Source organism: Protobothrops mucrosquamatus, unplaced genomic scaffold (genome assembly GCF_001527695.2).
Source record: "Protobothrops mucrosquamatus isolate PMUCROS unplaced genomic scaffold, P.Mucros_1.0 scaffold2204, whole genome shotgun sequence".
Taxonomy (NCBI): domain Eukaryota; kingdom Metazoa; phylum Chordata; class Lepidosauria; order Squamata; family Viperidae; genus Protobothrops; species Protobothrops mucrosquamatus.
This window is the reverse complement of record NW_015388296.1, coordinates 76,079-100,133: the sequence shown is the minus strand read 5'-3', so window position 1 is coordinate 100,133 and position 24,055 is coordinate 76,079. Positions and strand designations below refer to the sequence as shown.

The following is a 24,055-nucleotide window of genomic DNA, read 5'->3' as shown; positions in this document are numbered from 1 at the left end:
ATGGTCGATCGACCCCAAATGGGGTCCCGACCCACAGGTTGAGAACCACTGAGCTAAAACTTAATATCAAAGATCAGCTTAAAATTGGGTTGAGGACTACTTGCATTACACAGAACCCTTATTATTATTATTTAGAAGCAACAGAGAGGCCGCAATGAATGTTTTGACTTAAAAAATCAATAGGGCAAAATGGAAAGTACTTAAATAAAACCATCTGGAGCTTCTTCCTTCCAGACTCTCCATCCTGGCTTACCTCCCCATCAGCACTCTCGGTTGCCATGCATTGATTTCCAGCCTGCTGGCTAAGCCGCTCAATGGTTGGGGCTTCCATGCGGCAGGAACATAACGGAAGTTCCTCAAAGCGTTCGGTTTCCAGCGAACTCGTCTCATTAGACACACCTGGGAAGAGGGAGAAGGACATGATGTGTCTCCTGGAAGGCCTACTTGTCAGCCATGCGGGTCCATGTTCTTTGCCCATCTAGGTCAAGCTCTATCCATTGGGCATCCCAAAGTTTATTAGATGCTCTAAATCGGGGTCCCCAATCTTGGCAGCTTTACGACTTGTGGACTTCAGAACTCCCAGAATTCCTCAGACAGCCATGATCCAAGGACCGTGATCCCAGCTGGCTGAGGAATTCTGGGAGTTGAAGTCCACAAGTCATAAAGTTGGCCAAGGCTGGAGACCCCTGGTCTAAATCTTTAGACACCTGTGCCTTGAGTTTGAAGAGAAGATGGCAGCCTCTCCATGTACAAACACTAATGCACCTGTTCTTCAACACTGGCAATTGGAGAGCAACTTCTACAACAGACCTGAGCATTTTATGCCCCCAGGGCTAAATTTGGCCTTTTGCTGTCCCTGTCTGACCCACATGGATTGGTTTTGAAGGTGACTATTTTTTCCCCCAATTTACATATATACCTGCATGCCTGCCTACACACTTTCGCACCTTATTGGTTCAGCCTTCCACAACTGTCCTGGTTTTTCATGTGGCCTCTTGGGAAAATTAATTGTTCTATAGCACATGAAGGCACTACACAAGCAATAGCATTTAGGCTTATATATTGCTCGGTAATGTTTTAACAGCACTTTCTGGGCAGTTTACAATGTAAGCATTATTTGCATATTGCCCCCCAACAATCTGGGTCCTCATTTTACCAACCTTGGAAGGGTGAGTCAATAGCACTAGCACGTTAAGACTTAAACACCACTTCACAGTGCTTTACAGCCTTCTCTAAACAGTTTATAGCATCAACATATTGCCCCCAACAATCTGGGTCCTCATCTTACTCGGAAGGATGGAAGGCTGAGTCCACCTTGAGCCCTGTCAGGATGAAACTCCATGCTGTGGGCAGAGTTTGCCTGCAATGCTGCACTTTAACCACTGCGCCACCCAAGCTCTTAGCTACACTAGCTTAAGAGGTGGAGGTCAACCTACAGCTCCAGTTGCAACTTCCCATCTTCCAACTCTGGGGTCTTAAATCAACACCATCCTTCTCAACAGCGCCCCTTCCCCTGAGCTTCCAGGCTCTGCTCAACTTATGGGTCCATGAACGATGAGCCACCAATGATCCAGGATGATTTGCTGTCGAGGTAGCAGATGCAGTGGAGGAAGCCCAAGTTGTAAAAAAAGACAGCAATAAGATTATTTGGGAGAAGGCAATGTTCAAAAGGTATCCCAAGCCCACTCTCTTTCCTCTGGGTCTGATAGTCAGATATACCACAATAGCTTTGCTTCAATAGCCAACGTTTCTCACCTGCATAGTACAGTGAAAGTTGTGAACAAAGTCCCTCTTAAAAAAAGGAAAATATATACGCTCAAAACTACCCTCCCAAGGCAACACAGCTTGAAGTATTGAACCCTGCTGCTCCAAAGGTAGAGGAGGGATGGATGGACACACACCGGCATTGTTGGGGGACAGTGCCACCTCGTTAGGCAGCTCCAGGCAGCCAAGAGGCACCTCCGTATACTCGCTCTGGGTGGTTGATGGGCCCCCATTCAGACCTAAGGAAGGAAACAGAGAATAAGGAGTGTCCCCGACCACGAAAAGCACATGAATATTATTATTATATTTTGTTCGTAATCCAAATAATAATAATAATAAAGTTGGAAGGGACCTTGGAGGCCATCTAGTCCAACCCCCTGCTCAGGCAGGAAACCCTATACCATTTCAGACAAATGGTTATCCAGTCTCTTCTTAAAAACCTTCACTGATGGAGCATTCACTGCTTCCAACTTTATTATTATTATTATTATTATTATTATTATTATTATTATTATTATTATTATTATTATTATTATTATTATTATTATTATTATATTATTATTATTATTATTATTATTATTATTATTATTATTATTATTATTATTTAGTCCTATCTTCTATCTCCTCAAAACAGATTGTTAGGGAGTAGATTGATGCCTTCCTTAGTGGTTAAGTGGGATGAAGACTAGGCCCAAGGTGACCTAGGTTCAAATCCCTATTCAGACATGAACCTCAGCTGAAGACCTTGAGTCAATCACTCAAACTGCAGTACAACCTGCCCAGCAAGTTACCATAATGGACACAATGAGAGAGAACTTCTCACCTATCCCCCCCAAAACTCTGCGAAAGAAAAATGAAACAAGTCAACATCTTCTAATCTCGGGCTCCCAAATGATTTGAGATCTTGATCAGACTTGAAATGAATGTTGGGAGTCGACAGAAGGTACCTATCTGCCGTAGTCCTAGCTAAACCACACATCTCTTTTTAACTATCTTTTTAAGACAGCTATTTCTGGGTCCTTCCAAAGGAAGGTTCTACCAACAAAAGACCAGCATCTTCTTAAAAGAGTGATTTTTCTGTCGTAACCTCCAGCAAGCTTCCCCATCAAAATCCAGAGGTATCGTGTCTTTCTTTTCCGCATTCTGCTGGCTGGGGAATTCTGGGAGTTGAAGTCCATACATCTTAAAGTTGCCACGGCAGAAAAACACCATCGCAAAGGGAGAGAGAGAATAAGTTCCGCATTCCAGATTTGGTTAGCCCTGACAGAGAATCACCTGTGTTTTCCGTGGGATGCGGCTCTTTGCGTTTGCGTTTTCGGGATGGCTTGATCCATGGACTGTCGTGCCGCCAACGCTTTCGGGCTTTACGTTTGGAGCTGGAGGCAGTGCTCTAGAGGACAAGAAAAACAGAAGAGCCCCAGATGAGCAGGGCCACAGATCAGGGCCAGGAACAAGATTTTTTAAGGTAAACAATGCCTCGAAGTTCTTTGAAGAGTTTCATCTGTCGGAACCATGACACAATGGGTCTGTCTACAGGAGGCTACTGCACGGATCTTGGTCTAAATAGGTAAAGAGCCTAATCTATTACAAGCCAACTTCCTGTTAGAATTATAGGCAGTCCTCAACTTATGACCATTCATTTAAGAACCAAAGTTGCCATGGTGTTGAAAAAGTGACTTATGCCTGGTCCTTGCGCTTATGACTGTCACAGCATCCTTGTGGTCACGTGATCAAAATTGAGTGCGTGGCAACCACTATGTATTTATGACAGTTGCAATGTTCTGGGGTCACCATTTATAGCAATAGCAATAACAATAGCACTTAGACCAGTGATTCTCAACCTGTGGGTCGGGACCCCATTTGGGGTCGATTGACCATTTCATGGGGGTCGCCAAGCAAGGCTGTCCGCCATTTTTTTTGTCCGCCATTTTTTTCCCCTTTTCCGGCGGGTGCCTTACCTCCCTTGGGCTGGGCCAGCTGGTGGTCGGCCTGCTCCGTCTCTGCCGCTTGCCAGCTATGGCAAGCGGCAGGGGGCGGAACCACGGCCGGCGCAGGGGGCAGAACCACGCATGCGCGGTGCTCCCGGGCAGGGAAAGTCCTCGACTTACGACCGGTTGGGTAGTCCTCGACTTACGAATAGTTTAGTCCTCGACTTACGAACGGTTTAGTCCTCGACTTACGAACGGTTGGGGTCGCGGCATTAAAAAGGTTGAGAACCACTGACTTAGACTTATATACCGCTTCACAGTGCTTTACAGCATCCTCTAAGCCAGTGTTTCTCAACCTTGACAATTTTAAGGCATGTGGACTTCAACTCCCAGAATTCCACAGCCAGCAATGCTGGCTGTGGAATTCTGGGAGTTGAAGTCCACATGCCTTAAAGTTGTCAAGGTTGAGAAACACTGCTCTAAGCAGTTTACAGAGTCAGCATATCGTTCCCCCAACAATCTGGGTCCTCATCTTACTGACCTCGGAAGGCCGAGTCAACTTTGAGCTGGTCAGGATCGAACTGCCGACCGTGGGCAGTGTCAATCTGCAATACTGCACGGGATTCCAACAAGTAAAGTCAAGGAGGGAAGCCAGAATGACCATGTGATTCAGTTAACGAGGTGATGATTCGCTTAACCACAGGGTAAAAACGGTCGTGTCAGGATAATAATTTAACAGCTAAACAGCTTATGTAAAGATGTAATGTAATGTGGGTGATGCAATGATAGGATGATGCAATATTAGGAATGACTCGGCAGGGTCTGTGTCTGTGCCTTTAAGAGGCTGAGTATAAAAGGGGAGGTTTTTTTACTGGAGTTTTTCCTCTCTCGTCCGTTTGACTGCTGTAACTGCTGTGTATTGGAGCTGCTGTTTCACCACGTGTATGTATTTTATTTCTAGTGTATATTTGTAGATATAGTGTAATATAAATCACATCTGATACAAACCACTGTGTACTGCATTTACTCCTGGGTTACCTCAGCACAATAAGACTGTGCATGTTCTGACACAGTGGTGGCGAACTTATGGCACGGGTGCCAGAGGCGGCACTCGGAGCCCTCTCTGTGGGCACACGCACCGTCTCCCCAGCCCCGCCTCCTCCCACGGCCCCCTCACCAGCAGCCCCCCCCCAGAGGAGAGTCACCCCTGGGCATGGCCCACGCGAAGCATTACAGCCAAGGACATGGTAGCCAAGCAGCGGGGACAAGACTCCGACCTTGTGCCCCGTCGCACACAGATGATGCTGCGGGGCATGGGTGGAGGGCGTGGCCGCCATGGTGCTGCTGGGCTGCCTGGGTGATCTGTGGCAGGCCGTGGAGGTGGTGGGTGGCCCAGTGGGTAGGGCAGAGCGGGAACGGGGGTGGGGGGCGATTTTTGGGCACTCGGTCTCTAAAAGGTTTGCCATCACTGTTCTGACAGGTCATAAAATGAAGTGTCACTCGCTACATCACTTAGTGATGGAAGTTCCGGTTCCGATTGTGGTCATAAGTCGAGGATTACCTGTACATGTGACTGAGTGACAAATCAGAGGTGGGCAACTCTTGCTTGAAAGCTGCAAACAGGTCTTGTGCTTTTGGGCCCGAGAGTGCAAATTAGGAGTTTAGTAGCAATATCCCAAAGGTGCTTTTTTTTCCCCCCAAAAAGGCAACTTGGACTTTGTTTTTCCTTGAAGAGGTTTCACTTCTCATTCAAGAAGCTTCTTTAGTTCTAGGATGAGAAGCCAGATGTCTTCAAGGGAAAAAACAAAAACAAAGTCCAGTTGCCTTTTTGAAAAAAGTACCTTTGGGACAACCATGACCTGGATGACTGAGAATCTCCATAGACATTTAGTAGCAATACTTATCAACTTGTAACCAAGCATGGTGGACATAAAAAGAAGTAGCAATTGACAGAATTAGATATTGCAATTAATTGTAACACTGATATAAAACAAGAGACCTCTAAACCAAAATGGGCCCAACGTATCAAAATATTAACATCTGTGCATTAGAAGTGGCAGGTCTGAATTCCACAAAGTGATTAACAGAAATCTTAGAAATAAATAAACCGAGGGGGTCGCCGAGAATAAATCCCTATCCGACCCAGATGAGTGTCAACTCACCCTATCAGAGATGTTTCCTGACTCTTCCTCGTCATCTTCATCTTCTTCCTCTTCTTCTTCTTCCTCTTCTTCTTCCTCCTCTTCCTCCTCCTCCTCTTCTTCTTCCTCTTCCTCACTCATATGTTCTCCAGTAACATCTACGTCAGACTGTAACCAAAATAAATGAATGAATTAAAACAATGAGGAGGGGAAAAGAAAAGTAAAATTGGAAATCCTGCTTTCAGTTCCAACCAGAGCTCCTATCAAGTCTTCTTATCCTGATGGAATGTCCTATATGTAAGGATCCCCCCAAAAATATCTGGAATAATCTTTCAGGGATAAATATTCTGAAGGTATACCTAACCAGCTGTTTTCCTAAAGGAATAGCTGTTCGTTAACTGCCACATTAAGCTCATCCTTGTTATTTATGACATGAAGGGAAAACTAAGAAAAAACAAACACTGAATGTTGCATTGCTGTTCAATGTAGTCTTCTAAGACAGGGATCCCCAACCCCCAGTCCGTGGACTGGCACCGGGCCACGGCAAGCCAGAAACCGGTCCGTGCAAACAAGCAAAGCCCCATCCGCGGGATGCAGGAAGTACATGAAACCACGCCCCTTCCGGTCTGCAGAAAAACCTCTCTCCACGGAACCGGTCCCTGGTGCTCAAAAGGTTGAGGACCTCTGTTCTAAGATTTCCATGTTTCTTTCCACAATAAGATTTGAGTCCTCCTGACTGCAACTTTAATAGAGAAACCTATGAACAAAGCCCTTTGATATCTCTAAAGTCAAAGGGCACTAAATTGAATCTGCAAGGGATCTGCTTCCGGTTCGCTAGTGCAGGGCTTTTCAACCTTTTCACCCATTGTACCACTTTTAGGATATGGCAACATCCGAGTACCACCAGTCGCCTAGCAAGGGGTCAAAAAAAAAAAAAAAGGAAAAAAGTGATAAAGTACAGGTAGTCCTTGACTTACAACAGTTCGCTTAGTGATTGTTCGAAGTTACAATGGCACTGAAAAAAGGGCCCCCCAAGGCACAGCCGAGCAAGACACCTACCTGCCTGCCCGGTGGTGCTCTTCCTCCTGTCTGAGGTTTTCATTGTTGTGAGCATTTCTGTTGAGGATTGGCAGCGGGGGTGAGGGTGGGGGGTGTTTGATTTTTATTTCCCCCGTCTGCTGGGTGGTTGCAGCAGGTTTTGGTCACTCCACATGACCCTGGGACACTGTGACCGTCATAAATATGAATCAGTTGCCAAGCATCTGAATGTAAATCACAAGACCCTGGTGATGCTGCAACATTCCAGCTGATTGGTGCTTCTTCAGGGCTCAGCAGAAGCACCAGGATCAGCGCAGAGCTCCAGCTGGAGCCTGGCACTGATCCTGGCACTTCCGCTGAGCCCTGACAGCCCTGCAGCTCCAGCCTTCTCTCGCTCAGGCTTGTGCAGTGCTGCCAACGGTTCAGCTCATTCCCCTCCCCCGCTACTTTTCTAGGATGGTCGCGTATCACCTGCCAGGTGCCAATGTACCACAGGTGGTACCCGTACCACTGGTTGAAAAGCCCTGCGCTAATGTATCTCCTCCCTGTTCCGAGGAAGGGGCAAAATAAAACATCCAAAATAAGAAATTGTACAGGTCTCGTTTTGCAAAATTTATTCAGGCCACTGAAATCATCTTTCAGATTACTCCGTCTGATTGGACAATGGCACAGGTATCTAATCTTTGGGGGGGGGGATTTCCCAGGTCTACTGACATTTTTCACAAAAAAAAAAAAAAACAGAAAGAGAAGGGAAAGAGATACAAAACATGTATCCAAAGTTGGAATTTCAAACTTTTAAAAGAAGTCCCATATAGCTCTGTAAGGGAGTCCCTGCAATATTTTGTTTCTCTATAAGAGATCTCTTAAGCACCTGGTCCTCAGTTAACGACAACAATTGGGACTGGAGCCTGAAGGCAGGACAAGAAGCAACGGATGGAAACTAATCAAGGAGAGAAGCAACCTAGAACTAAGGAGAAACTTCCTTAGAACAATTAACCAGTGGAACAACCTGCCTCCAGAAGCGGTGAATGCTCCAACACTGGAAGTTTTTAAGAAGAGACTGGACAGCCATTTGTCCGAAATGGTATAGGGTTTCCTGTCTGAGCAGGGGGTTGGACTAGATGACCTCCAAGGTCCCTTCCATCTTTACTACTACTACTACTACTACTATTATTATTATTATTATTATCCATCGCTAAGCAACATCATCATAAAACACATGACGGTGCTGCTTAGTGACAGAAACTGGCGTTCCCGGCTGCTATACTTAAGCAAATCATAACAGTAGGGACACTGTGACAGCCAGTCTTCTCAGGAAAGCATGACTCTTGACTGCATAGGATTCATCAAAAGAACTTTTAGAGAAAGTGATTGCAGTAAAGTCAGGCCGAATCTAACAGTCCTGCGCAAAGCACAAAGTAATTCTTTCCATTCCAAAACCCACCTCACCCCCTCACCCTGACCACCGGCAGTCAATATATTGCTGCAAAGTTGTTTTGAGAACGCTGAGGTACAAGTCTGATAATGGGTCATCCTCAAGGTGCAGCCACCTTGGAGTCAGGCTGGAACCGGCCGAGAGGGAATCTGTCTTGTCTCCGAAGACGATCCCCCTCTCTAATTCCCATGCTGTTACTGAAAAAGTGCCTCCTCTTCCCCCCCTCCAACAGAATGGCAAGACACCAGAGTCTCAGGACCAGGCTACTTGTTCATTGATTCATAAGTTTGACTGGCCACTGAATGAGTGGTCACTAAGCAAAGACCACCTGTAATTTGATCTAGTTCAGGTGCTGGACTAGAAACTGGGAGACCGTGAGTTCTTGTATTCCATGATGCACAAAAGCCAGCTGGATGATTTGGGGCTGAGTCTCTTTCTCCCCGCCCAACAACTTCACAGTGTTGTTGTTGTTGTTTTTGTGGGGAAAATAGGAAGTGGATGCACCAACTGGAATGGCGTGAAAGGCAGGATATAAATCTCATAAAAATAAATATGAACAGCTTACAACCAGAGACAGTATCTGTATCATCATCAAACATCCACATCTGCCTATCCTAGGTCCTTGGGGAAGGACTCAGTAGGTGGACAAAATTGTCAAATCCAGTCTGAACATCTGGCTGACTGTACCAAGAAACCACAAGATAAAGGAAGGGATTGTCTAGCTTGAGAGGCAGCACCAGTGGGCAAAAGGAATCACTGTAATTCTCCACAATGCCTTTAACGCAACGGCATTCTGGGAAATTTAAAGGACACCTCCCAAATCCAAGAGAAGCCTCAGCACCCTGGGCTGGGTTACTAAAAGCCCGATCCTGGCAGTTGCACAAAGGGGTTAAATTTTTCAGTAAGTTGCACCATCCTAAACTCCTTGAATGAGTCTTAAGGGATTAATAAAGTGTTTCTCAACCTTGGCGAGTTGAAGATGCGTGGACTTCAATTCCCAGAATTCCCCAGCCAGTCATGCTGGCTGGGGAATTCTGGGAGTTGAAGTCCACGCATCTTCAACTCGCCAAGCTTGAGAAACGCCTCAGTTGAATCAGACGGGCACCATCTTATTCTTTTTTTTTAATTGAAAATTTTATAAAATTTTACAATATAAATCCCCCCCTTCCCCTTCCCACCCTTCCACCCCCCCTCCCTCCCCCCTCACTTCCCAGTGCCAATCACAGGGTTAACAATAACATAATCATACTCTAATTAACATTAATCAACTATTAAGATAACATATCTATAACCTCCTTTAACTCTCTTTTAAACAGTACAATTATTAAAAACAATAATAATAACACTTTAATAATTAAAAATAATACTAAATAAAATATTCTAACCTTTGTACAACAATAATACTCTAAAATTTACTCAAAAACCAAATGATATTTTTTAGTCCCATATTTACGCTCAATATAATCTATCCATCTTCTCCAAACCAAAATATATCTTTCTTGCGAGTGATCCTTCACATAAGTGGAAATCTTGGCCATTTCTGCTAAATTCGAGACTTTAAGTGACCATTTTTCTATAATAGGTAAACGTTCCGTTTTCCAATATTGAGCTACTAATAGTGTTGCAGCAGTTATAAAGTTCAACATCAATTCCATTTCTTTTGCATCCAAGTCTTCCATAAAACCCAACAAAAATATCTGCGGCTTAAACTTTTATCTTTTGCTTAAAAATATTTTGAGTATTCCACCATATCTTAATCCAAAATGCTTTAACTTCCCTACATGTCCACCAAATACGAAAATAAGATGCATCTAAATTTCCACATCTCCAACACTTAGGTTGTAAATTGGGGTACATACAAGACAATTTTTGAGGACCCAGATGCCACCTACAAACTTATTCTTCCTACCTTGCTGTCCGAATCGATGTGGCCATCCACAGAGTAGCTGTCATAGAAAAGGCTGAAGTCATCGCCCACTTCAGTCTCCCATTCTTGGCCTCCATCCTCCTGCGAGGCTGTAGCTGGAGCCGTCATCTCTTCCGTCACTGTAATCTGTGGCAAAGGATGGACTTTCATTAAAAACTGATGAAGGATTATTTTTATGTGAGATGTGGCGTTGCTAAAGACTGCAGTTAGGGTTACTTAAGAACAGTGGTTCTCAACCTTTTTAATGCCGCGACCCCAACCGGTCGTAAGTCGAGGACTAAACCGGACGTAAGTCGAGGACTAAACCAGTTGTAAGTCGAGGACTAAACCGGTCGTAAGTTAAGGACTACCCAACCGGTCGTAAGTTGAGGACTTTCCCTGCCCGGGAGCGCCGCGCATGTGTGGTTCCACCCCCTGCGCCAGCCGAGGCGTAGCTGGCAAGCGGCAGAGACGGAGCAGGCCGACCACCAGCTGGCCCAGCCCAAGGGAGGTAAGGCACCCGCCGGAAAAGGGGAAAAATGGCGGACAAAAAAATGGCGGACAAAAAAAATGGCGGACAGCCTTGCTTGGCGACCCCCGTGAAATGGTCGATCGACCCCAAATGGGGTCCCGACCCACAGGTTGCGAACCACTGCTTAAGAAGGAGGAGATGCTTTCTGCTTTTCTACTGTAGGAGTTACTTCTCAAAGGCTGGCACCGAAGCCGTGCAAAATAAAAGACGTGCAGGAGAACAACTCTGAAAATGTTTCGCAAACTCAGCAACTTTAAAAGATGGGTGGACTTCAACTCCCAGAATTTCCCCTGCCCGGAATCTGGCCTTATTTCACAGAATAGTGCATTCGTTTTAAATTTTTCAAGTTTACAAATAAAGTACACCAGACTAGCTACAGAGACATATAGATAGTCCTCAACGTACGACCACAATTGAGCCCAAAATTTCTGTGGCTAAGTGAGACAGTTGTTAAGTGAATTGTGCCGCATTTTATGACTTTTCTTGCCACTGTTGTTTAGTGAATCACTGCTGTTGTTAAGTTAGTAACATGGTTGTTAAGTGATTCTGGCTTCCCCATTGACTTGGCTTGTCAGGGTCCCAAAAGATGACCACATGAGCCCACAACACTGAAACCGTCATAAATATGAGTCAGTGGCCAAAAGTCTGAATTTTGATCACGTGATTATGGGGATGCTGCAACGGTCGTTAAGTGTGAAAAATGGTCTTCAGTCACCCTTTTCAGTGCTGTTGTAATTTTGAACAGTCGCTAAATGGACTGTTGTAAGTCGAGGACTACCTGTATTATCAGCAAGTCTACCTTTCCCAGTTACTATCAGGGCTTCCTTAGACAATTTTAACACCCGGATCTGCCGATACGTTTCCTGCAATTTTTCCTGGGATGCATCTCTGCATCACCTTAAAATCAGTGAGCTTTTCTCTCTTCTTCCCGGTGCTCCTGCTCTTTATTCAATTAAGACACAGTTTGAAACGCATTATCACTCATGCAGATAAATCCTTTAATCCAATAGGTAGGTGGTCCTTAAACTCAACCTTTGGTCCTTAGGAGAACCACTAAGCCAGGGGTCTTCAAACTTGGCCCATTTACGACTTGTGGACTTCAACTCCCAGAATTCCTTGAAGTCCACAAGTCATCAAAGGGCCAAGTTTGAAGACCCCTGGTCTATGACAACTCGCCGTGGCCAACTCGCCGCAGAACAGCTTGCCGCAGGACAAGAGTCACACCAATAGTCCCCCTAGAACAGTGGTGGCGAACCTATGGCACGGGTGCCAGAGGCGGCACTCAGAGCCCTCTCTGTGGGCACGCACGCCGTCACCCCAGTCCTAGGCCTTCAGCTGGGTTTTATAAAACCTTTTCGCTTTAGGCCTCTGCCGCCGTGTACAAAAAAAAAAAGGTTCAATCAGTCAATTTCAACTTCTCGCGGGGAAAAAAACAGATCTTGCAAAGTTGGAGTTGATTGATTGAACTTTTTAGTCCCACCCAGTCTGCCGTTACCACCACAGCCACGCCCAGCCAATGGGCCACACCCACCCGGCACCCGACGATGCATAAGTGGGTTTTGGGTTGCAGTTTGGGCACTCGGTCTCTAAAAGGTTCGCCACCACTGCCCTAGAATCATGATAGAAAGGATGCCAAAGAAGGGACAAAATAAAATGTAAATGGCAAAAATTAAACTTTATTTTTAAAATTATTTTAACGAAGTAAATTGAATTGTTGGAATTGTCCTGCAGCGAATTGGCTGAAGCGAGTTGTCCCATTCCGTGCCTCTATTTCCTCTATCTCAGGGGTCTTCAAACTCGGCCCTTTTATGACTTGTGGACTTCAACTCCCAGAATTCCTCAGCCAGGCACGCGTGCCTGGCTGAGGAATTCTGGGAGTTGAAGTCCACAAGTCATAAAAGGGCTGAGTTTGAAGACCCCTCCACTAAGCCTTTCAAAGGAAGGGACGCACCTCTGTGGTAGCCCTGGGACTTGACCGCTGAAGTGAGAGGGGAATCCTTTTGTGCAACGCATCTGCCATGTAATCGTATTTCCTGTGCTTCGCAGGTTCTTCTTTAGAAAGAGAAGGAAAAAGAATGAAATTAGAATCCAGTAGACTTAACAACCCCCTCTACCGCCCAGTGACGGGACCACAACTCCCAGAATCTCCAGCAGGCGTAGAAGACTAGGTTGAGCAATCTGCTCTAGCCAATGCTTTTAGTCCCAAATATATTTCCATACCAGCCCTTCTAAAATCCAAGGGCTCCGTACCTGGTTCTATGAGGCTTCTCAAGTCATCCGAGACACGGAAATGCAACATTTCTGAGACCCTTTTTTCAGGCACCTTGGGGGGGAAGGAGAAAAGGAAGGCCGATCATCCGTACAGTGAGGATTTCATTATTTTTTAGATATAGCCCCATCAATATAATAATAATAATAATAATAATAATAATAATAATAATAATAATAATAATAATAATAATAATAATAGTAAAGTTGGAAGGGATCTTGGAGGTCATCTAGTCCAACCCCCTGCTCAGGCAGGAAACCCTATACCATTTGGGAGAAATGGCTGTCCAGTTTCTTCTTTAAAACTTCCAGTGTTGGAGCATTCACCGCTTCTGGAGGCAGGTTGTGCCACTGGTTAATTGTTCTCACTGTCAGGAAGTTTCTCCTTAGTTCTAGGTTGCTTCTCTCCTTGATTAGTTTCCACCCGTTGCTTCTTGTCCTGCCTTCAGGCGCTTTGGAGAATAGCTTGACTCCATCTTCTTTGGGGCAGCCCCTGAGATATTGGAACACTGCTATCATGTCCCCCCTCGTCCTTCTCTTCGATAAACTAGACATACCCAATTCCAGCAACCGTTCCTTATATGTTTTAGCCTCCAGTCCCCTAATCATCTTCGTTGCTCTTCTCTGTACTCTTTCTAGAGTCTCAACATCTTTTTTACATCGTGGTGACCGAAATGGATGCAGTATTCCAAGTGTGGCCTTACCAAGGCATTGTAAAGTGGTATTAATACTTCACGTGATTTGCATTAGCAGAAATCTCACGCAGTGCAGAAATACAATAGAAAAAAAGATGATCATGCAAGCCCAAATATTGCGCAGAACGGAATTTTGCAGCTGTGTAGAAAAACAATTCAGAATCCCTGTTTGGGCCTGTAACAGTGTTTCTCAACCTTGGCCCCTTTTAAGAAAAGTGGACTTCATTTCCCAGAATTCCACAGCCAGCTTCTCCAGCCTAGTACCAACCAGATATGTAGGGCTATCGTGTCCATTTCTCTAGGATGGCCGTTTAGGGTAATGGAAATCATAGTCCTACCCAGCCGGAAGACACCATATAAAAAGATCCGAAACCAGAGGATCTATTTGTCTGAAATGGTATAGGGCAGGGGTCGGCAACCTTGGCTCTTTTATGACTCGTGGACTTCAACTCCCAGAATTCCTGAGCCGGCATGGCTCAGCATGGAAACCTCTCCATTTCTCCTCAGCATGGCTGGCTCAGGAATTCTGGGAGTTGAAGTCCATGAGTCATAAAAGAGCCAAGGTTGCCTACCCCTGGGCTAGGGTTTCCTGCCTAAGCAGGGGGTTGGACTAGAAGACCTCCAAGGTCTCTTCCAACTCTGTTATTCTATTCTATTCTATTCTATTCTATTCTATTCTATTCTGTTCTGTTCTGTTCTGTTCTGTTCTGTTCTGTTCTGTTCCACTCCACTCTCCACTCCACCCCATCCTATCCTTTTCCAAAATTAGTCATTCTTGAGCATCAAAAGCAATTGTAATTTTGTTGGTTACGAAGAAAAGAAATCCAATATTCACTGAAGACATACTATTTGAGTATTTGAGTTTAGAGAAAGGTTAGGAAAAAGAAAGGAGGAACTGTGTCTTGATGTGCAGCTGTGTTACAATCAGGTTGGATGGACAGATAAGGAGCTTCTTAGACAGCTTTTGATCAGCTATACCCGTGGTGGCGAACCTATGGCACGCGTGCCACTCAGAGCCCTCTCTGTGGGCACGCGCGCCGTCGCCCCAGTCCTAGGCCTTCAGCTGGGTTTTATAAAACCTTTTCGCTTTAGGCCTCTGCCGCCGTGTGCAAAAAAAAAAAAAGGTTCAATCAATCAATTTCAACTTCTCGCGGGGAAAAAAAAGATCTCGCAAAGTTGGAATTGATTGACTGAACTTTTTAGTCCCACCCAGTCTGCCATTACTACCGCAGCCACGCCCACCCAATGGGCCACGCCCACCCAATGGGCCACACCCACTCGGCACCCGACGATACATAAGTGAGTTTTGGGTTGCAGTTTGGGCACTCGGTCTCTAAAAGGTTCGCCATCACTGAGCTATACATTAATGTTAAGTTGCGCTGCTAGTTCTCCCAGTTGTGCTATCAGTTGTTGGAAGAAACAAACTTTTTGTAAGTTCCCCACTTGGGGAAACATACAATCCATTTTTCTCTTGCAAGAAGTACTGTGATCACTTCAAGGGTGTAAACCACCAAATCTTCTAGACAAAGGAAATATTTACACACCGAAAAGCATCTCTTGGTGATTTGGGGGAGAGCCAGCTTGGTATAATGATTAAGGTGCTGGCCTAGAAGCCAGGAGACTGTGAGTTCTAGTTCCACCTTAGGCATGAAAGCCATCTGGGTGACGTTGGGCCAGAAACTCTCTTTCAGCCCAATTCAACTCACAGGGTTGTTGTTGTTGTGGGGAAAAAGAGGAGATGGAAGGAGTGTTAGGTATGATCACCACCTTTGAGTTACTTATAAAATAATAAAGATGGGATAAAAATCTAATGCATGAATAAGAATCCATGGTGTTCAGCTGCTGAAATGAATCATAAGATGCACATTAACTCTACAGCCTAAAGGCAAAGTGGGATTATATGTATATTCATTGGTTTTGCAAAAGTTGTTCTTCATTATGTAAAGATTTGTCATCATTGGTTAACTTTCACAGCGATATGGGAACTTCTCTGGACCCAGTTGTTTAATGAATGCCTTGCTGAAATAATCTATAGCTGTAAATTATCCTTATCATTGTCAGCAAAGACAGCCCAATCTCCAAGTACATCTCTCTGTGTAGCCAAAAGAGCATTGCACATCAATGTTTCTCGACCTTGGCAACTTTAAAGATGTGTGGACTTCAAATCCCAGAATTCCTCAGTTAGCAAGCTGGCTGAGGAACTCTGGGAATTGAAGTCCACACATCTTAAAGCTGCCAACAAACACTGGTATACACAATCATATAATCTAAAACATATAAGGAACGGTTGCTGGAATTGGGTATGTCTAGTTTAACAAAGAGAAGGACGAGGGGGGACATGATAGTAGTGTTCCAATATCTCAGGGGCTGCCACAAAGAAGAGGGAGTCAAGCTATTCTCCAAAGTGCCTGAAGGCAGGACAAGAAGCAACGGGTGGAAACTAATCAAGGAGAGAAGCAACCTAGAACTAAGGAGAAACTTCCTGACAGTGAGAACAATTAACCAGTGGAACAACCTGCCTCCAGAAGCGGTGAAGGCTCCAACACTGGAAGTTTTTAAGAGGAGACTGGACAGCCATTTGTCCCAAATGGTATAGGGTTTCCTGCCTGAGCAGGGGGTTGGACTAGATGACCTCCAAGGTCCCTTCCAACTTTATCATCATCATTATTATTATTATAACCAGCAGATCTTCTGAATCACCTCCCTGGGCAGAAGCTACATTTGCAAGCCTACCTGTACACTGCTGGGCTTTGACATTGTTTTCCGAGCCCGGTGAACTTTGGGCTTGACCTCCTCAGTGGTTGATGCTGAAGGCTGAGCAGGAGGAGAGGCCACTGCTGGAGCAGGAGTTGGGGCCGAATCTGGGTCTGGAGCTGCAGCTGGGGCTTCTGTTGTGGGAGACCCAGAATCACCTGGAAGACGTGATCCTGGCATAGTTAGTAAGCGCATAGCCAAACTCTGGATAGAAGCTGGGGACTTGCTGGTCCCGGTAAGGGACATCTTGGCTCGGCTGGGCCCAGCTGTTTTGCTGGGGGATGATGGGAAAGTCTTGGCAGCATGACCTGAAGAGAAGGGGATGAGACGTTAGGACACCCAGTCAAGATTACGTGAATGCAACCGAGATGAAGATACCGAAAAGCCACATGACCGTTCCACACAAAATGCCACTCTTATTGCCGTTCGTGAACTAGCAAAATAATCTTCTTCAACAAGACTTCGGCTCTAGATTATTTGATTGCAGGTGGTCCATCACAGGCATTTCCAATTGGATTGACTACGGTGGGGTTTTTTTCCCTATCACTCTTTATTTCTTGTGTTACTGTGCCTTCCCCTGGCTGGGTCAGGCCACAAATAATATTAAATATGTATAAGTAAAAAATTTGTAAATACAGTAGTGGCCAAAATTGTGGAAACTTTGGGGGAAAAGTGTACAGTAGAAATGCCACCTTTGGTTAAGTTTCCACCCATTTTTCTTCTAATTTCTTGATAACTGTAGCCTTGTTCACTTAATAATACTATTTTACATCGCTTTCTGGGCAACCAGTCAACTCTTTGCACCATTACTTTAATTTTATTACGTTTTACAAGCTCACTAAATGAAAGAACACAAAAAAACCCAACCAACTTGATATCGATCACATAATACACTGACAAATGTCCTCCTCTCAGCTTCAATACCTGAGGTCAATAACTGAATCCTACTGTGATCTGATTGGCTCATTTCCAAAGCAAGATGACACCTGATTGGCTCTCTAAACACTCATGCTCATTGGCTACAATCAGGTGAAGGAAAGCTACCTGATATCAACCTAAGCAAGTTGTGCTTCCTTTTTCTGGTTATTTGGCTACGACTATTCATAGAATACAGTACAGATAATTGAACAAACTTTGTTGCATTACATTCTTGATTAAATTTTCTTTCCATTGATATATAATTTTATGGTACTACTCCAAAATAAAAGTGGCATTATTAGCCATCAAACCTCAAAAATACACTTTCCCCAAGAGGTTTCCACAATTTTGGCCACTACTGTCTGTAGCTGAGAGCAGACTTATATCTGGACCCCGTTGGTCTAAAACAGGGGTAGGCAACCTCGGCTCTTTTATGACTCGTGGACTTCAATTCCCAGAATTCCTGAGCCAGCAGAATTCCTGGCTGGCTCAGGAATTCTGGGAGTTGAAGTCCACGAGTCATAAAAGAGCCGAGGTTGCCTACCACTGGTCTAAAACAACCTCTTAACATATGATACCCAATTTTCAGTCTAGGAAGCTTCTAAATTAGACGGCAGCCGCTGCAACACCAGCCAGAGAATAGAGATGCAAAATAGTACATCACCCAACAGAACTCACCCAACCACAGCCTTACAGGTCTCCTCACCATAATCCTGCCAAAAAAGTCATCTAGAGAATCCTTGGTTTTTTTTCTACAAAGGAAAACCACCTTCCTATTGACATGCTCCCCAGGCACCAATCCCCTTCCCGACTCACCTGGTAGGCCTTTGCTCCCTGGGGTGGGACTAGGGCTTGAGCCAGCCAAGGGGCCTCCTGATTCTGGAGACATACATCCTCCTTCTTTTCCACTCCCAGTTGCTTGTGTCCAGACTCCATCATCGCCATTTCTGCCGGAGGCCAGGAGGCTATCCCCTACTCCTCCCAATGTGCTTTTGGTCCTCCGAGGAGACGCCTCCGATGAGAGCTCCAAGTCTTCTCTGGAGGGTTCAGGATCTTGAGAGAGACACATAGACACAGCCTCTTAGGGTCCAAAAGGGTTCTGGAGTCAGTGGGGTTCAAATCAGGGCTGCAGAGGAAAGCAGCACCTCGCCCAACTTCTAATCTTGGACCGCCATAAAACTTACCTATTTCGCCTGCTTCAGCTTCCACCAGAGCTGAAGCCCCCGCTAATCCCTGATGGGGATCATCCTGAGGAGGAAAAAGAAACAGCAATTCAAAACTCAAGTTGAGATTAGTTTGCAAATGTTTACCCGAACTTACATGAAATACTAATCATGGTTTATCTCACCATGGTTCATTGCAGAGGAGATAACTGTCAGCCTATACCTGGCCATTAATGACTTCCCCAGACCACCCAAGCTGATGGGGTTGACATAATTAGATGTATTTTTAGAGTTCTGAAATGAGTTGAAGGAGAACGTATCTCTTATTTCAAAACTAACATGCTGTTATCTTTAAAATGCTAATTTATACACATATCCATATTATTTATATTTTGTTTCCAATCACAAGCATGCTATCTACCACTGTGGGAAAGCAAGGTGATAGATTAATTATAATCAGACTTGAGTCTCAGCTATTTAAAAATCCCCCAACAATCAACCAACCTCCATTCAACATTTCCTTATATATTAGAGATATAAGTCACAAAGCTGACTAAGCTATTGTGTCCTTGACTGGTCATGGTTTAGTTATGTTATAGGAACAACCACCACTGTTTTTAGCTTATAAAATTCTGCACAATCCTAAACTGTGACATAATTTAAAAACCATGATTAAATTGTAGGCTAGCATGCAATGCACACCCAAGCAACTGAAAACAACTTTCTCAATGCATTCTATACTAAACAAGCCCTCAGATGCAACCCCTTCTCCCTCAGCAAAAATATGAGGTTTGGTTTTTTTTTTCTCCCTTAATTTCTCTCCAACCTGAGCTAAAGTGTTAGAATTCTTTTGACCCATTTCCCCGCAGAGGAATGAAACACATTAGATTCAAGCCTTCTTCTCTCTAGCCAATGAAACCAGACTTTATTGTCAATTAATTACCTGAGCTCTATTCACCTGTTCTATCAATTCAACCCTACAACAATACAGGTAGTCTAGATGGCTTTATTTGGGTCCTTTCCATTTTGCCCTATTGAGTTTTAAGTCAAAAGATCCATCACAGCCCTTTGGTTGCTTCTAAATTGTGAGATAATAAGGAGTCTCCCAATTCTCCTAAAATCCTTGACTTAAAAGCATTTGATTAGAGACAGTTTGAAATTATAACAGCAGAATAAAGTAGCTTATGATTACAGTTACAACCTTTGCAATGTCCCCATTCTCATGTGATAAAAATTCAGGTGCTTGGCAACTCGCATGTATTTATGGTTGCAGTGTCTCGAGGTCATGTCATTTGTGATCTTCCCAATCATCTTAGATAACAATGTCAGTGCTAGTGAGTGTGGGCTTTGCTTCCTGTTTATATACAGTTACTTGCTCTGCCAATGTTGGTTGGGATGTGATTTTCTTCTTATTAGTTCCTTAATTAAGGCATTGTCTTCTGCTTCCTGCTTCTGTTTCAAACAATACATCACCACCGCCATTGGCAGGGCAAATGGCTGTATATAAATAGGGAGAAAAGCCCAATGTTCACTTGCATTGATGATGCTTCCCAGTTGCACGAAACATTTGCAAGCAAGCAAACTCAGAAAACACCAAGGGCCCCATAAATTACAACTGTAGTTTGTATTCAATGTCAGGGTGCAAATAGGTGATGGTAGCAGCTGCTTGATGACATCACAATGAGAGATCGGGCTAGGACTGAAAAAAAATGGAGGAGCACATCTGAACACAAATCCTCTTAAAGGCATAGGAAATCAACAGATTCTTAATCCATCATGCAACCATTCTGGGAAAAAAATTCACAAGCTTCCAGGAAACCTAATTTCATTACTAAAGAAGGGGTGGAATACCCTAATTCTTGGCATCAAAACTCATTTTAAAAAATCTAACTGAATCTTGCTTCTTTGATTGTGCTTTGCACATAAGAGTATGGACAACTGAGTAAGAATTTTCATTTTGGCATCATGGCAGCTTATGGAAGAGGCCGCTGACTGCAACAGAGTCTAAATAAAAGGTTACAGTTTATAGAGTCTGGACATCCAAAGTAGCAGATATTTCAATAAGCTGCAAACTTCAGCCAAAGAGCTGTCGATGGAATGTGTTTAAATGCTTCCCTATCAGAGCTTGTTAGCTGAGCTTTACAATTAGCATGTTAGAAACACAACCAAGATGTACTCTTCAGCATGCTCACATATATATATATATTGATTTTCACTGGATTTATTTCTTGCTGGTTCTAAATCCACAAACAGAACTACATTCTACAAATCATGGATGGTTCTAAGTTTCTTACCAATTTCTGTTCCTCTGGCATAGTATTTCTCAACCTTAGGAACTTTATGATGTGTGGACTTCAACTCCCAGGATTCCCTAGCCATCACAGGGAACTCTGGAAGTGAGTCGTATCTTATCTTTTCCTCAAGATAAAAAAAATCAAAGTCCAGTTGCCTTTTAAAAAAACACCTTTCAGACAACCATGACCTGGAGGACTGAGAATCTCCACAGACACTATCTTAAAAGTTGCCAAGGTTGAGAAACACTACTCTGGCTTCCACTTCAGAAAATAATGGATGACCATAGCCTGAATCTACAAAAAGCAGGGAATTCTGGGAGTTGAAGTCCACACATCTTAAAAGTGGCTAAAGTTGAGAAGCACTTAGCCACTTAGCCAGGCTTAACCTGGAGAAAATGGTGGAAACATACAATAATAATAATAATAATAATGATAAAGTTGGAAGGGACCTCGGAGGTCATCTAGTCCAACTTCCTGCTCAGGCAGGAAACCCTATACCATTTCGGACAAATGGCTGTCCAGTTTCCTTTAAACTGGCTAGCATCTGGGCTGATGGGGCCCTCTCCCTTAAAGACCTTTCCCTAGCCAGCCCAGCTGCCCAGTAACAAGCAACTACACAAACCCTATAAAAGCTGAGTAGGAAAAAAAAAACCAGTGGAGTGTGGTAGTGTTGGAGTTGTTCTGAGAGGGAAGGTGGTTTCTTTGTAGAAATAAAGCAATGGGAAGCAGCCTAGGGCTAACAGACAGAAATATTGTCCTTTAGTAATAAGCCTCACAAACTGCAGTAGTCTATTACTACTGTACTAGTAGTAATACTAGATTACTACAGTTTGTGAGGCCTACTGCTAAAGGACAATTCACAGTTGCTTAGGAGCAGACCTGGGCAAGTGTGTGAGAAAGAACTGTGAATATCACTAATTGACTCTCTCTCTCTCTCTCTCTCTCTGTGTGTGTGTGTGTGTGTGTGTGTGACTTGCCTAAAGGCCAAGGATGCTCTGGGGTTTGAGGAGCCCACTGACTTTGGGATTTTAAAACAGGTTTAGATAAATAGATTTTTATCTATTTTTATAGATAAAAGAACCTGTGACAAAGTGGTGACAGCTGTGGGATATCCTACACAAAGGGGCAACCACACAAGTGGTGGTGGCTGAAACTCAAGCAATTTAATACACTATATCAGGCATGTCAAACTGCTGGCCCACGGGCCGGATGTGTCACGCTGAAACCGCGCCCACCCCATTGCTGGCAAATGGGGAAAAAGTCCTGATATGTCATCTGACGTCGCAAGTTTGACATGCCTGCACTATATGAAAAGAAAACAAGCCTTGGTTTAAAAAGGGTGCAAAAGGAAGGGAGGGAGTTTGTTTGGTCCTTGCAGATTGTAGACTTTGCTAACATTAGCCAACATCCTGCCTGAGGAAACCAGACCTCTTACCAGATCTTACACCAAACACACTGACATGGAGAAGGGTCCAGGTTACTTGAGGAACTGTCCCACCCATATGGGACAGGCCTGCCCCACTGGTGGTGGCAAAGTGGGTGTGCTGCGGATCCCATCAGTCAAGGAATTTCGGCTGGTGGGGTCCAAGAGAAGGGCCTTCTCTGCCATGGCCCCGGTCCTTTGAAATATCTTGGCACCTGAGGTGAGATTGGCTCCCATTCTCTTGACTGCCTGCAGGAGGCTGGGGACCCCAATGGGGGAGCATGAAACTGGAGGTAGTTGATCAACTAATAGCATCTCCTAGTTCCCGCCTTCCGTCTCCATCTTTTACTTTTAGTTATAATTTGTATTTCTATTGTGATTTTTATACATTTGCATGTATCATGATAGATGAATACACATAGACACATAAACACCTACACACATGCACACATACACACACACACACACTGTACATACACACACATACTCTCTCTCTCTCTCATAAATATATATATAGAGGGAGGGCGGGCGGGAGGGAGGGAGGGAGGGAGAGAGAGAGACCGAGACTGCCTTGGTAGAAGCCCCTAACAATCTGGGTCTTCATTTTATCGACCTTAGAAGAATGGAAGGCAGTGGAATGCCAAATTAGTCTGCAATACTACATTCTAACCACTGCACCATCACAGCTCTTCTAGTTGAACACAAGATAGACTCATGGGAAACCCCACCAATCAGACAATATCCCTGCAGGATTCCTGAATGGCAAAAAGAAGGGTTACAAACTGAGATAGAAGAAAAAATGCTCCAGATGGACATAATAAAACCATGTGTAGGTGACTGGTGCTCTGCCCATTGTTTTGGTGCCAAATTAGAATGGTGAGGTACACTTTTGTGGGTATATTAGGCAGAAAATCAGAGTAGCGAAATCTGATGATTACCCAATGCCCAGAGTGGATGAACTTTTAGATGATTTAGGGGGAAACAAGTATCTCTCCCCTTTTGGATGTGACAATAGGATACTGGCAAATCCCACTGAATACCAATCCAGAGAGAAGACTGTGACAACACTTCAAATACTTAAGGAATTATTATGCAAAAGACAAGAACGTTGTATCTTGTTTTCAGGAGATAGGGCCAAAAATAGCATATTTGAAATTACAAGGATGTAGATTTTGTTTAGGCATCAGGAAAAAAAAAACCTCTAATGGCAACATTTATTCAACAATGGAAAAGGTTTCTCCCAGAGGTGATGGGCTCCAGCTGGGTGACTTGGGCCAATCCCTCTCTTCACCCCAAGGAAGCAGGCAATGATAAACCACTTCAGAAATTTTGCCAAAAAAATGGCAGGGATCTGTCAAGGCAGACTTGAAATCATTATGCAGCTGGTCTACACTTGTTTAGTGCCTTCCCCAAAGGCAGCTTTTGTCATTCATTTCACCAGCTGCGTGAATGTGATCAGCAAGAGTTCATGCTGCCTTGAGCAGAAATAACGGCCATCAAATGAAACTCTGTGAAAACGTCTGTAAAATACAGGTAGTCCTCCACTTACAACAATTCATTTAGTGACAATTCAAAGTTACAACAGCCCTGAAAAAAGTGACTTATGATCATTTTTCACACTTATGACCGCTGCAACATCTCACGTGATCTACATTTGGATGCTTGACAATTGACTCACATTTATGACAGTTGCTGGGGTCACGTGATCACCTTTTGCAACCTTCTGACCAGCAAAGTCAATGGGGAAACCAGATCCGCTTAACCATATTACCAAGCAGTGATTCACTTATCAAACG

At 44.2% G+C, this 24,055-nt stretch overlaps 1 protein-coding gene across 1 annotated transcript in view; it reads right to left on the bottom strand.

Annotated features, from left to right (window-relative positions):
• The window catches only part of EHMT2 (euchromatic histone lysine methyltransferase 2), a 56,088-nt gene extending 37,803 nt beyond the window's left edge, over positions 1-18,285 (bottom strand). Inside the window, exons 1-10 of the mRNA XM_015824326.1 lie at positions 18,196-18,285; positions 16,620-16,769; positions 16,441-16,541; positions 12,995-13,067; positions 12,696-12,796; positions 10,216-10,359; positions 5,855-6,001; positions 3,040-3,154; positions 1,902-2,003; positions 254-399 (exon numbers count right to left, since the gene is read on the bottom strand). Of these exons, the coding sequence (XP_015679812.1) occupies positions 254-399; positions 1,902-2,003; positions 3,040-3,154; positions 5,855-6,001; positions 10,216-10,359; positions 12,696-12,796; positions 12,995-13,067; positions 16,441-16,541; positions 16,620-16,769; positions 18,196-18,268 (1,152 nt within the window). The 5' untranslated portion in view covers positions 18,269-18,285. The remainder of the gene's footprint in view (positions 1-253; positions 400-1,901; positions 2,004-3,039; positions 3,155-5,854; positions 6,002-10,215; positions 10,360-12,695; positions 12,797-12,994; positions 13,068-16,440; positions 16,542-16,619; positions 16,770-18,195) is intronic.
• Between the last annotated feature and the right edge of the window lie 5,770 nt (positions 18,286-24,055).